Source organism: Egretta garzetta, unplaced genomic scaffold, assembly GCF_000687185.1.
Source record: "Egretta garzetta isolate BGI_Z169 unplaced genomic scaffold, ASM68718v1 scaffold943, whole genome shotgun sequence".
Lineage (NCBI taxonomy): Eukaryota > Metazoa > Chordata > Aves > Pelecaniformes > Ardeidae > Egretta > Egretta garzetta.
In genome coordinates this window covers 92,760-105,951 of record NW_009259309.1, presented here as the reverse complement: position 1 = coordinate 105,951, position 13,192 = coordinate 92,760, and the positions used below count along the sequence as shown (strand labels likewise).

At 44.2% G+C, this 13,192-nt stretch overlaps 1 protein-coding gene across 4 annotated transcripts in view; it reads right to left on the bottom strand.

The window, feature by feature from the left end:
* APLP2 (amyloid beta precursor like protein 2) overlaps positions 1 to 12,959 on the bottom strand; it is a 23,829-nt gene extending 10,870 nt beyond the window's left edge. For 3 of the 4 annotated variants that reach the window (XM_009636254.2, XM_035891839.1, XM_035891841.1), the window contains exons 1-8: positions 12,790 to 12,959; positions 11,419 to 11,548; positions 7,780 to 7,892; positions 6,043 to 6,218; positions 5,272 to 5,489; positions 3,415 to 3,582; positions 1,315 to 1,430; positions 868 to 942 (exon numbers count right to left, since the gene is read on the bottom strand). In XM_009636254.2, coding sequence (XP_009634549.1) covers positions 868 to 942; positions 1,315 to 1,430; positions 3,415 to 3,582; positions 5,272 to 5,489; positions 6,043 to 6,218; positions 7,780 to 7,892; positions 11,419 to 11,548; positions 12,790 to 12,909 — 1,116 coding nt within the window. In that variant the 5' untranslated portion in view covers positions 12,910 to 12,959. The remainder of the gene's footprint in view (positions 1 to 867; positions 943 to 1,314; positions 1,431 to 3,414; positions 3,583 to 5,271; positions 5,490 to 6,042; positions 6,219 to 7,779; positions 7,893 to 11,418; positions 11,549 to 12,789) is intronic. The other variant, XM_035891842.1, reaches the window with a different exon arrangement.
* Positions 12,960 to 13,192: the final 233 nt, after the last annotated feature.

Here is a 13,192-nt window from a genome sequence, read left to right as displayed (position 1 = left end):
ATGGAAGCAGGATTGATCCCTTCAGCCTAGAGCCATTCATCTGCATTTGCAAAAGTTTACAAAGGTATTGCGTAGGGGGTTTTTCATTAACACACCTTCAGATCAAATCTCTATATATTCTATCAGAAAGGTCATAACCCACATCTCCAAACGAACCAGAAGGTCGATTAAGTGTTGTTACGTTTCAACAGAGATGATTAAAAACTCTTTTGGACTTGCATGGATTTCCAAACGGTGGCTTGAAGTTAAAAAATGTAGAGAGAAAACTATGTTCCAGGATAAAATCCAAAGTGGGCTTAAAAGCTGGAGTCAGTCACTGAGCTGTATATTGGTTTGAGGGAACTTCATGTAATTGTCACTGCCAGTAGAGCCTGCCCCTAACAATCCCGTACCGAGAATATCCCTGATTAACTTCATTGTCTAACTGAACTCTCCTCCTAAGGCACAAGATTGGATTTTGGCAGCAAACCATCTTTATCTGCTGCCTAAGTGGTTTTCACTAAGTCTACCCGAACAGAAAATGTGTGTGTCCAGAGAGTCAGGGCCAATCCCAACTGGGCCGTGAGGCCACTGGTGAGTACAGGCCAGGGGTCTGAAGTTACAATTTGGCTCTGCTGTCGCTACGCTTGAGGGGTGAGATGGCTTCCTACTACTGGGCTTAGGAAAGAACCTGGCACAGTATCGGATCATCTCTAGCTTTAAGAACAAAGCACGCAATTGAATCAGATCTCCTCTAAAAGGCAGCTGTTGACAGAACAGGAAAGCTGTTCTTCCGTCTCGGTCGCCTTTTGGCTTTGAATATTAGTTTATTGAGAGGATGAAGGCCAACCACCAGTAGCCTTCCTCTTTAGGTCCTTCAACTCTTACCTGGATGAGAGTCTGCCTTTCTGCCTTGGGGAGATTTACGGCTTGGTGTTCTGCTTCCTCCCATTCCTTTTTCACCTGGACAAGAAAAGGACAGAACACATCAACAAGACACAAATTTACATTTGATCTCTGTGAGCTAATTCGCCTTCACAGGTTGATCCTTGTACAGCCTGGCTAGGTTTTGAAGGCACAATAGAGCTGCTGTGGGGTTTAAACCTAGCACTTAAGTCCTCTGAGCAGCAAGCCAAGTGTCCCCAGTGATTCCGCCCTCCCAACACTCCGAAGAAATGAAAATCTAACTACCGCAACATGGTCAGATTGCAAGAAACATACAGAAGGCTGGTGACTGGAAAGGAAGTCAGTTCACCATCAATTTGTCCAGAAAAACACAGCAGCAACTACGCAGCTGAAAGCCTATAAGACACAAGGCTGAAGCTAGACGCTCACCCGGTCCATGCGGTTGTGGTGTCTGACCTCCAGCTGCTCCTTTGCCTTCTGGAAGCGGGCATGTTCGTTGTCATCAGCTGGGGTTTCAAAGTAGACATCCACATCATCAGTTGGCACTGCAAAGAGAGGGTAAGGATAAGCAGAGGTTCAGAAAACTGTGATCCTGGATTGCAAAGGACAGGTAGGGAGAAGAATCTCCATGCCTGCATAATTAGCAATCTGGCAGGCTGAGTTTACTGAACCGCCACCTACCAGGCGTCCATTTTGGTATCTTTAGGCTGCCAATTTAGTGCACAACATCAGTTAGTTACATCATCCCCAAAACACAGTAATGCACTGCGGCAACCAGCACCTGTTCGGTCTTCCCATTAGCTCTGAGACGAGCACTATTCAGCTCCAGCAACAGAATGACTTGGATTGCAGAATAAAGAACTTGTTTTCTCTTCCCTTTCACATTGGCTTTGGATAGTTTAAATGGCATTTTGTGCATTAGCTGTGTGCTGACAAGCTGGCTCCAGACATCATTAATATGATTAGGGAGCTTGACAATAGATCTGCACAAAACACTACCCAATATTTTACACTTCAATCCTACCTTCCCTACCAGATGCACCATGCAGGACTAACAGGGAATGGTATCAGACAAGACAGCAACAGAAGGAGACTCAGTGTGACAAACTGACTTGTCCAATAAACTGGATAGTTTGTATCTTTAAGACATTCAAATCTGACATGGGGAGAAATAAAATTTCAGAGCTGACCATTCCAAGCATCTGCAAAATCCACAGCGGGGGTTCTGTACTTGATATACCGCAGTGCAGGAAACACTGAACAAAGTTTCTGTGCTACACTTTCAGAAACTACACGTCCCAGAGCCCTTTCTGAAGGGATCTACAGCAAACACGATGCACCCGGTTGTTGTCCTTCAGCAGAGGGAGGGCAGAAAGGGTAATTTTAGTAATCTGGGTGGGGAAAAAACCTCCAACACGTCCTCGAAAGACAGCATGCTTCAGAAAAAAAATTTACCTTGCAGTTTAGCATGCACCTGCACCCCCAAACCTTTAACTAGGGAGGGAGGAGCAAAGAAGGGAGAAGAATCGTTGCGTGCGAGGGACAACGTCAGACCAGTACCGTATTCTGGGTCTGCTCATGGCATTTCTGAACTAAGCTTGGACACAGAGGACCCTCTTTCCAGCCCCAAATCCCTCTGTAACAGGACAAACTTTTGTACAAAAAGCTCCTGACATCCGCATCTTTTATTTCACCACTTCAGTTAGATCAACCCAATCTAAAGCACTTGCATGAAGCCCATTTTGTAAATAGGATTATGGCTGTATAGTCAGACTGCCAAGCCCCAGATAACACAAAAAGCCTTTCAAAAGGCTTTAATGGCAGCTGAAGTGGAAGTGCTGGAGTTCAACAATAAGATTAATAAGGAGGTTAAAATGTTTTTGGTAGTTTTATCATCTGACATAAAAGCCAGTTGAAATTGGTGCCAAAAACCTCAAGCTCTCAAAAATGCACGGATTGAGTCGTGACTCATATTTCAAACCGAGCTGAAGTGGGAATCTGAATCCTATACTACTTCTCTGATATTTTCCCAAAATACAATAACAAGAAAACGCCTGCTGCCAGGAGAATGGTGAGTAGCAGCCTGCTTTTCAGGACCGACCAGTCAACCACATGCACAGGAACACGACCGGGGAAAGCAAGTGCTTCCTTCCATGTTTTTGGAAAAAAAGCTGGTTACGCAAACAGGCAAGCTATGTGTTTTCACAAGAGGTTAAGAGACAGCCCCTGGTCCCTGCTATAGACCTGGAAGATGACAACTAAGCCCTTAGCAAGAGCTGCGAGCCAACGGTGAGCACAGACAGCATATGTCAAGAGCCACTTTCCCCAGGAAAATTCACCCTGAAGACCTAGAGAAGCGGAAACAAGAGGAGACTTCTGCAAAAGGACAGACAGCACTGCTGCAGACACCAGAACCAGAAGGATGAGCTACACACGTATCCTCTCTTGACCTAGGCAAGGAGGAGGAGACACCAAACGCCAGACAGACAGAGGCTAGCTGCAAAAGGGCCAGTGGGAGGCAGGACTTACTCATCTTTTTACACACAGCCATACAATACTCCTCTGACTCAAAATTGTTCCTGTTGCCTCCGCAGCCTCCATATATAAAGCGAATGCATTTTCTCTTGTTAGGGTCGAAGTACCAACGAGGCATCACAGCCCGGCAGGGCCCTGTCATCGCCTCCTGGGAGCAGACAGCTGTGTGGAGACGGGTTAGAACATGAGCTAGTGAGGAGCACAGGCCTTGCCGAGCGACTGAGACAAAGCAGCGGTGGCTCTAGCTCACACCTTCTTCTGGGGCACCAGCGCTGAACCCAGCATCGCTACTTCACCCACCAAAGACCTTTTTGTCAGTTTTGGGGGGTGGGGTGGGTGGGGGATTTTTAACATTGCAAAAGCATCCATCACAAAGCTTGCCATGGTGCTTTGGAGTGAACGCGCAGCAGTGGGCTACCCGAGCAGTTGTCTTGACATGGAGTTCTCATCTGCTAGAGCGATTTCTCCTTAGCTAGAGACTGAAACAGCAAGGATCTATTTTGCTGATGCCACAGCGTTACGCCTCGGGTGTCCCAGTGGTAGAGCCTCCACTGTATGAAACCAGCATGATGGAAAGAAAACCCATTAGGGCTGCTTAAAGCATTCAGTGATGTCCTATTCTGCTGCACTCTGCCTGGACAGACATTTCACATCTCAAAGGTGAGGTGTGAGAGCAAGTGAAAAGGCAGGCTAAGCAAAAGGAACGTGAGCGCCATGGCAATCCCAGCCGCTAGGCTTTTTTAAAGTTTTGAAACTTCTATTCACTAAATATTGAAACTCCAGGTAGCCATGGCATGCGGACTGCTTCGCAATAAGCGGGCAATATAAGCAGCTGGGTTATTTTGAGGCAAGAAAAAAGATATGGTGTGTAAGTTGGAAACTGTTCACGGTACTTCGAAGAAAAAAGACTGCATACCCCCAAAACAGACACCCCAATCATACTGTTCCAATTCTGTTCCAACACCTGCAGATCTCTAACAGTCCTGTACATATATGAGCTAAGCCTTGTTTCAGCACGTAAAATTATCTGCAGCATGCTGGCATTTTACCAAAAAGATGCAAGAACTGCTGGCAATGATTCAGTGATCTGTAGCTAATTGAATTTCATTCCCTCTCCCCCCTCCTCCTTCCTCTGCAGACACTTCTACACGTGAAGTATAGGACATCGTATAACGCTGAGGCACCACACAATCAGCAGATGCCCTCTGCAATGGCACCCACCACTTAATAAAAGCTACCGCAAGTCTAGTATATGTTACTACTGCAGTAAGTATATATTACTCATATAGTAAAATTGGGCCAATTGTGTGGGCTGACTTTCTTTCACAAAAGAGAAAGGTTCATGTAAAGACACCAAATATCTTCCTCAACCTTAAATGGCCAGATGGCACCTTTATGTAACCTCTGCAGAGTATCGGCCCACCACTTTTGGCTTCCTTTTCGTAAACTGGTATAAAACACCAAATCCAAGATAATCACCCCAAACTAAGATTTTAAATTCACAGTGTACCCCAAATGCCTCTTTAAGATTTTCCAAAATTAGCCTGTGCAAGATATGGTTTTCTGACTCAACACTGCACCTTGACGGAGGTGCTTGTTCAGTGTGCCACACACTGGGCTTTCTGCCAGCAGAACTGCTGTTTATCTGGAAACATATGGCCCATGCTCTAGAGAGTTAATTTCAACACTTGAAACATAAGCATCATCAGCTTGCCTCTGTTTGCTAACTTATCTGGCAAATAAAACTTCCGAGTGGCATTTATTGACTTGATCAAAAACCCATCACCAACTGACAGCCAACAAGAACACTGGCAAGGAAGAAAGAGGCCTGTAGGCTCCAACGTGTCTTACACTTCATATCGCTGCTGACTTCTTTTTCGGAAACAGCCTTGTCGTTGCTAGGCTCTGTGGGGTTTTCTTCATTGTAATCGTCAACTTTGTAGCTATCGTAATAGTAATCGCGGTCTTCCACCACGTCCTCCTCCTCTTCCCCTTCATCTTCTTCATCCTCATCTTCCTCCACAGCTGTTCCTGTGAAGTCTTCTACACCTGCCTCTGTAGGGAACTCACTGAAGGGATACAGTTAAGTTAGGGGGTAAATTTAAGGCCAACCCCTTTGCAGCCAGCCTTTGATGTACCAAAATAACGACTCTCTTTTCATCTGTTCTAGAAACACGAGAGATGGGAAAAATAAATGTACCAGCTATTGATCAGCCCATCCACGGCAGCAACGGGACTTCCCTCGTGACAGACAAACCTGCTATTACAGGCAGAGCTTCTCCATGCCTCTGGCTTAGTGGAGTTCTCTTGCATTTTCTCATCAGCTTCTTTTCAGTGAGTGAAAGTCTGTATTTGGGGGAGGTACCTACTGTAGCAATCAGTCTTTCTGACTGTCTAAGGACAAAGGGAAGAGGGCTGTTTCACTCCCCCAGTAACAGGGGCACTGCAAAGACGTTTGTCCTTCTGCAAGGCCTTTTCAGGCTCAGGACACTCCTTTGGGAAATTCAAAAGCACAGAAAGCCTCCTCTCAATCCTCACCACAAGGGAACCACTGTGTGAAATATTTGCAGACAGCGACTCTACATACAGAGCTGTTAACACCTATGGCAGTACGAACCCTACCTTTTGTAAACGTCATAGTCTTCATCCTCGTCTTCATCCTCCTCCTCTTTGGACAGAGCCTCATCCACAACCTTTGTCTGAGGACAACATACGTATTCTGTTCCATGGAACTGGTCCACTCCACAGGGCAGCAGCATGCCATAACTGTGCAGGATCATCCCTTCTGTCAGACAGGCCTGGAAGAGGAGCCCATTTACGTCAGTTTAGCATCATGCTCTCGCTTTGGATAAAGCAAAAGTTTGCTTATCCTAGATCCCAAGAATGCTTCCAATGGTCTAAATTTTACAGCAAAAACCCGACAGCAACATACGACCTAAGTCTGAACATCAAAGGGAAATGGATTTCAAACCTGTAGCTTAAGCAAAATCCCCAGAAAAGTCCCAGATTCAGAGCCAGGCAGCGCTTCCTGGTGTTAACATACCAAACACCACCCGGCCCCTAACAACTGCTGATTTGTCTGCCTGGCTAAGTTCAGGAAAAATAACTAGACCTTTTGCACCAACTCAAAGGAGAGAGTACTTGAAAGAAACAGCACTGTTTGCTTTTCTGGGCTGGCCATTTCATTAAACTTGAGCTCTTAAACTTTTCATCGGAGTAAGTGAATATAATCGCTCAAATGGACTCCGCGTCAAGATTATTTTAACATGCTGCAGATGAAAATCAATCAGATAATTCAAGAAAAAGCCAAATGCAAATTGTGATTAGACATTGTGCCTATACACTTCTCTTCAGCTAAGGAAATAGATGGCTTTGTGGTGCCTCAGAAAAGAAGGAAGTAAGAACAGCTTCATTCTGTACATCAGAACCCTTTTGTGCTTTGCTTTATTACAGCAAAGATGTAAAATGTGCCAAGTATTTCCGGAAAAGTTCTCCAACTATGTTGAAAGCAAGTGATTTTTAAATTTGCTAGACATTAACAGGTTTATCCTCAATTAAACCATGATTCCTCTAGCACAGCTTTATTTAGATGGGTTTTTGCTCCTGGGATTTGAAAGGAATAGGAAGTTTAACTGGTGCATCCTCAACCTCATCTTTACTTGTACCATCACAACTAATCATTGTGTTGCCGTTTCTACAATTGCTGTTTCTACAAAATGGAAAACATGTACATTTTGGATGATCTTGTTTTTATTACCCCCAGATCAAATGGGCGTGCAGAGAATTTGCAACATTTTTGCTAGTCAGATAAAAAAAAAAACAAAAAAAAAAAAACACACAACCCACAAAAACCCCCATGGGCTAGATTTATTCTGAGAAGATAATCCATCTCTTATGTAAAACCTCCACTAATCAGTCACAACGAAACTCAGCTTGTCCCCAGGCAAGCACTCCCAACCAAATCCCCAGCAGCAGCAGGTACATTAATGCAAAATGTGCAAGAAAAAATGGAAACATCCTATGACCACTGTAGCTCTACCCTGGCAAGAAGGATGAGCCATTGGTTAAGCAATATCCTAGAGACCTGATTTCAATGCCTAGCTCCATCCTTGAGTATGACCTCGGGCAAGCTACTTAGGACAGTTTTTGATGAGTGAAGAATAACACAGCTAGCTTCACAGGTTTTTTAAGCTAATTGAGTACTTTTAATTTATTTTTTTCATTGCTCTCTGCCTCAGCCCATAGCCTGCAACATGGGAATAAGAGACCCTAAAGACAAACGCTGCTGTGCTCCAATACTACAAGCATCCAAATGGACAGATCCAGAATTAAATATTCCTGCCACAGCAGCTCAGTTACCTCTTTTGCCACGGTGTGCCAGTGCTGATGGCTTTCACACACGTCGATCCGCTCCTTGTGGAAGAATCGGCACTTCTCTGGAACCAGCAGGACATCGCTTACAAACTCACCCACTGAAAAAGAAGAAACATCCATAGTTCACACATGTCCAACTTCCAACAGAAAACAAAGCCAGTATCAGAACTCCCCCAAAGTACCCTTCGATGCAAGTGCCTTAAAGGTTTGGGATATTCTTAACGGGGACAGGTCATTCAGATCAGCAGCTATCTCTGCAAATTTACAGAAAAACACCCTCGGAGCTTTCAAGGTAAAAACAGGAGTAGGGGCCAATTGCTGAAAAATTATGGGAACCCTAAGGCTGAAGGGAAGGCAAAGTTTACAATGCCTGTTAATAAATGGTTGTTCATTGAACAGACAGGACTGACGGAAGAGATTTCATGCAAATCTCTAAAAAGATTGCATCTGCATACAGAAGTTTTCAAGCCACTTAATCACCAATTTCTGAAGGAGCTGCATCACACCAAAGCTCGTTCATGCTGTCCGGTGCTGTAACGGCCTGGAAATTTTTTTAAGCCATGAGTGTTATCTGTGTTTTCAGCATCAGGGTATGTGAGCAAGTCTGGTTTGCTTTTGTTTTGCTTTGTTTCTAGATGGTTTAATTTCAGGATCAACTGCAGCACATTCCCCGACTCGGACAGTCCTAAGCAAAACACAGAGAGCTGGAAAAATAAAAACTATACAGCCCAAAAAACAGAGTACAACCAGAGTCATCAAATACGCTGCGTTCCAACATTAGATAACCACAACCTCACCAGCATGATGAAATTTTGGCACTATCTTAAAACCAGACTTTTGCTTTTGAGGAAGGCGGGGCGGGGGGGCGAGAGAGAGAGGATCAGTTTGCTCTACAGACTCTGTGTGTTCATTGGACTTAGAAGCTAGTTAGCCTAAATTTCCAGCACTACTTAGTCTGGTACCAACACATGTGAAATAAGGATCAGAACTATATAAGCATCAGTTTCTGTTCTTAGCCCAGAAGTCTTAACAAACACAGCCACTGGCATCCAAAATGTGACATTTTCTCAAAAGTTGAGATTTTTCTTTCTTTCTTGCAGACTTAATTGCCACATCCAGCAATTTTAAAATAAGGAGATATCGAGATACTCTGAGAAGGCCAGGAAAAGATCTTCAGTCCAAGTGTTTCAAAGCAACATCGCACCCATGACTGGCAGCTTTAGGAATCATTTGTTAAAATGGGAAGAAAGGTTTTTAAGTCAAAGGCCTTTTCTCACGGAGTCTCCAGGGAGTAGAATTATCTGTCCAACCAATCTTCAACATTATCTTTTCAAAATAAATTTTAGTATTTTGCCTGACCAATTTTTTTGCAGCCCCTTAGTGCTGATACCAAAGGCTCATGGACACTTCTCCTACGCACTATACACAAGTCAAGCAGAGTTTAGGGAGAGATTACCTGATGACAATTGCAAGGTAACAAAACCAACTAGCATTCATGATCCCTTTCAAATTAGATTTTGAGCTAGTAGATACAACAGAGAAATGGTATTTTCCCTGTTTTCTTCTCTCAAAAGAGGCCAGTTACAATCTTGAGTTATTAATCCTTCTTCCTTCCCTCTCACGAGAGGTTAGTTAAAAAGCTTCTGATAAGAAAGCTAAAACTGACCAAACTTTAAAATCAAGGGACTGAGGTTCTGGGGACTGAAGGCAGAAGACTCAAACTGATCAGATACAATAACCAATAATAAACAGCAGCCATTAAACAGCTATTTTGAAAAACACTGAATCTTAGCACCTTTGCTTAAAAGACATGGAAGGTTCTCTCAATTCACCTAGGAACTGGAAAACCCTAGCACGCTGCGCCCCGTTAATGGGCACCCTCCCCATTCATGGCCACTGCTGTCAAGAAAGAAAAATCCTCTCCCTTATCAGATCAGAGGGGGCATAAGAGGCATTTCCATGCCACCTAGCAGCTCAGCCAGAACTGTCAGCACTTTGTCTTTTCACACCTCACCAGGCTCAGCCCTGCTCCCATCATCCTATTGTTACCTTTATTTTACAGTTCAGTGAGAGTGCTAATGGGTTCTCCTCTTCTCCCCTCTTCACCTTTGAAATACAAAAAAAGCTCTCACTGATGGGGGGAGGCAGGGGAAGGTTAAACATGGTACCATAGCAAGGTCCTACCTCAAGATAGCCTGTGTGTTAGTTGAGCAAGGAAGATGCGAGCAGGAATTGGAACAAAGAAACAGAGTTCGGCTACGATCAAAAAGTCATACGCACCCCAGAGAAATAGGTCATCCATTTACAACAAGCAACCTGTGGACTGCTAAAGACAACGAAAAGGTGTTTTATACACAAATGGACTACTTGCAACTCAGATCTGAGAACCACAGCTGCCTTGCAGGCTGGGCGGAACACGTCAAGAACACTGTGAAAGACTCTAATTAAAAACTTTAGCAAATAGTTCAATGCTTATCAGATTTTAGGGCAGTGTCACTAAAATCAGCTTAGTTTTCAGCTGGAGAGTAGGCTTGGGGGAGGATTACTTCTAAAAGAGATGACTCCTTTTAAATCCAGAGATCTTGCTTTCATCTTTATTTCCGTAAGAAGTTCTCAGTATAATCAGCTGGGTTTGGTTGCTTCTCAAACCTGAATTTCCACATCTATAGAGATGCATCTTTCTCCCAGGATGTATCCACACCAAATTTCATTCCTTAGGAAGTGCTTTATGATCATCTAGGGGAGGGTATAACAAATAGGAGAACAGTACCTACACAGTTCTGCAGATTTGCTTGTGTTCTCCTATGTCAAACCACACGCTAACCTGAGATACAAATTATGAAAACCGGTTCCCCGCTGAATGCTCCCAGCAATCAGACTCTCCAAGATTGCACAAGACTTCTTGCAGAACAAGTCTTTTCCAGTGGATAGCTGAAAAGAGATTCAGCCAGCTGAGACTAAGCTTACTACTAAGAACACACGCAGTGCAGTCCACTGTCAGGCACAACCTACAGGTCAAAAGCCGCAAGGTAAACAAGCTGAACGTGTTGCCCGATTCAAGCGAGTGGATAGATTCTGGAAAGCACCATGAAACCCATCAGTTTCTCTCATATTCTTTCACAGTTCAAAGTGGGGACATGGGATACAGCTGCAAGAAGCAGGGCCTCTTTGAAACAGCATAGTTTAAATATAGTCATTGAAACAGAATGGAGATCTCTTGCCAAGACCAAAGCAGGAAGCCTGAACACACCGAGCATTTAAGTCTCCAAGGCAACAAAATATTAAAGCTCCACAAAAATAGGATCAGAGTATTAAATCCCAATGTCTTTGTAATACTCAAATACAATAGCCTTCAGGTTTTTATGGCAGTTGCAGAGAGAATGGGAATTTCTTTTTCACGCCAGGCACATTATTCCACCACAGCTGTTATCAAGCTGTCGATCTGTTCAAGAAAGGCAGAGTTCCATCTTGTGGAAATAAAAATGTTTAAGTGGAAGCTGCATGGGGAAATGGCAACCTGACATGAGAGAAGCCTTATAAACTCAGCCATTCTCTCTGTAAGACGCCAGGAGGCAATGCCTTGCTCCTCCCACAAGAATGCACAAGCACATAGCACGCACTCACCCAGGCACTTGTAGGGCACGACAATATGAGTGTGGTCCTTGCACTGTTTCTTCCCTCTCTTGCACCAGCTGTCGATGCTGACAGGTTGATTGGCTTCCACCACGTTCGTGATCTGAAGGTCTGGATACATCTGTTTAATGAGACACAGAGATAGGTTTCTCTCCAGAAAGGACAAAGACTGTGCAAAGTGGCCCCCAACCAGAAGTAGCGAGGCTGACTCCCTACACAAAAACACAAGTTCAAATTTGTACACGAACACACATTCTCTTCCGGAGCAAGCTTACAACAGCTAAAGACATAAAAAAATCCTCCAGCTCTTTGTCACACAGGGCTGGAGAAATGGAATGCATCATCACTTCTTTGCGGCAGGAGAAAGCCAGGTCAGGGGCAAAAGTCTTCATCGGCATTAAGCTGAGGTGTTTGGCTTTGCATGGTAGTGGAGGAGAAGTATTTATCTGTGCTATTCTGCCTGGTGCAGCACGATACCCTCTAGAAGAGGGCAATCACCAACAAATAGGGTTTAGTCACATCTTCAGACTCTCTCGGCACTTATCAAGCTAATATGCACCTACCTCCTCGGGCTTCCTTATGCCTGCTCCATTTGTGATGTATTAATATGATCCCTATGTCCTGCTCGAGTTCTAAAGTCCAGATGCTGACTTATATTTAGGCTGCCGCTACGTGAACCAAATGTAGCCCCAGTTATATCAGCCAGTAAAACAGTTCTAAACATTTTCCAGTCCAGACATGGTGTGCTCTATCACCTTCCCATTTAAAAAAAAAAAAAAAAAAAAAATATTCCTTGTGGTATTTTACGTGCCTGTCACCTCAGAGGAGCAATTAAAGACACTTATCAAGGGCAATACGCTGCAGTGTATCTGCAGCACACTGAAAGGAGACTATGTTTTTTTACAGTGAAGCATGAGGAGTCTAAAAATACTGCCAACATTTGGATGAAAATATTTTTCTAATATTCTGGCTGATCTCAACACATCACCAAGAAAACACGGCCACATTCTATTAAGAATAGGTGCAGGTTCCATTTTGCACAGACACGGAGCAGGTGCTGGTTAACCATCTCAGAGGCAGAACATTTGAAGAAACCCCTGCAAAGACAGACACAGATACCTCGCTGACTTAGGGACCAAGGACCTCCTGTGGCAGTTTAAGCTGATCTAAATCAGAGGTAGCTCCTAAATCCCACTGCAGCGTCCTCTCTGCTCCTGCTGGGCAGTAGCACAGCAGGACAGTTCAGGGGACTGAGCGAGTCAAACGCAAGCCTCCTGCAGGGCTAATTTGCTACTGACTGGCTAAATTGGAATCCAATTCCTTAGCAGCGGTGAAGATTGAGGATCACACAGAAAAACTCACCTCCTGGCAGTACTGCAGGATCTCCTCCTTTCTTCCAAAGCAGCTCTTGGTCCCAGAAGTGTCAGGTTCCCATTTCCCAGTCTGGATATTCACATGCATATTTAGCTTTCCACAGAACATGGCAATTTGAGGCTCTGCCACCGCAAACCCTGTCCCAGCATTGGCGGCCAGCGCCTGTGAAGACAAACAAAACCAAAACATGTTGATTGCTTTATCTGATCAAAAGTAGAACAGCTCAAAGAACCAGAAACCCTCTGGCATCTCCTCAGAGAGCTCCCGCTTAATCCAGGTAGCAGTGGAGTCTTGCAAACATATTTCGTAACCGTATTCCTTAAAGCTGGTGAGCCCACACCAAATTTTCGCCAGCAAGGTGTTTGTTTTTCCAAACTCTCTCTTTATTATT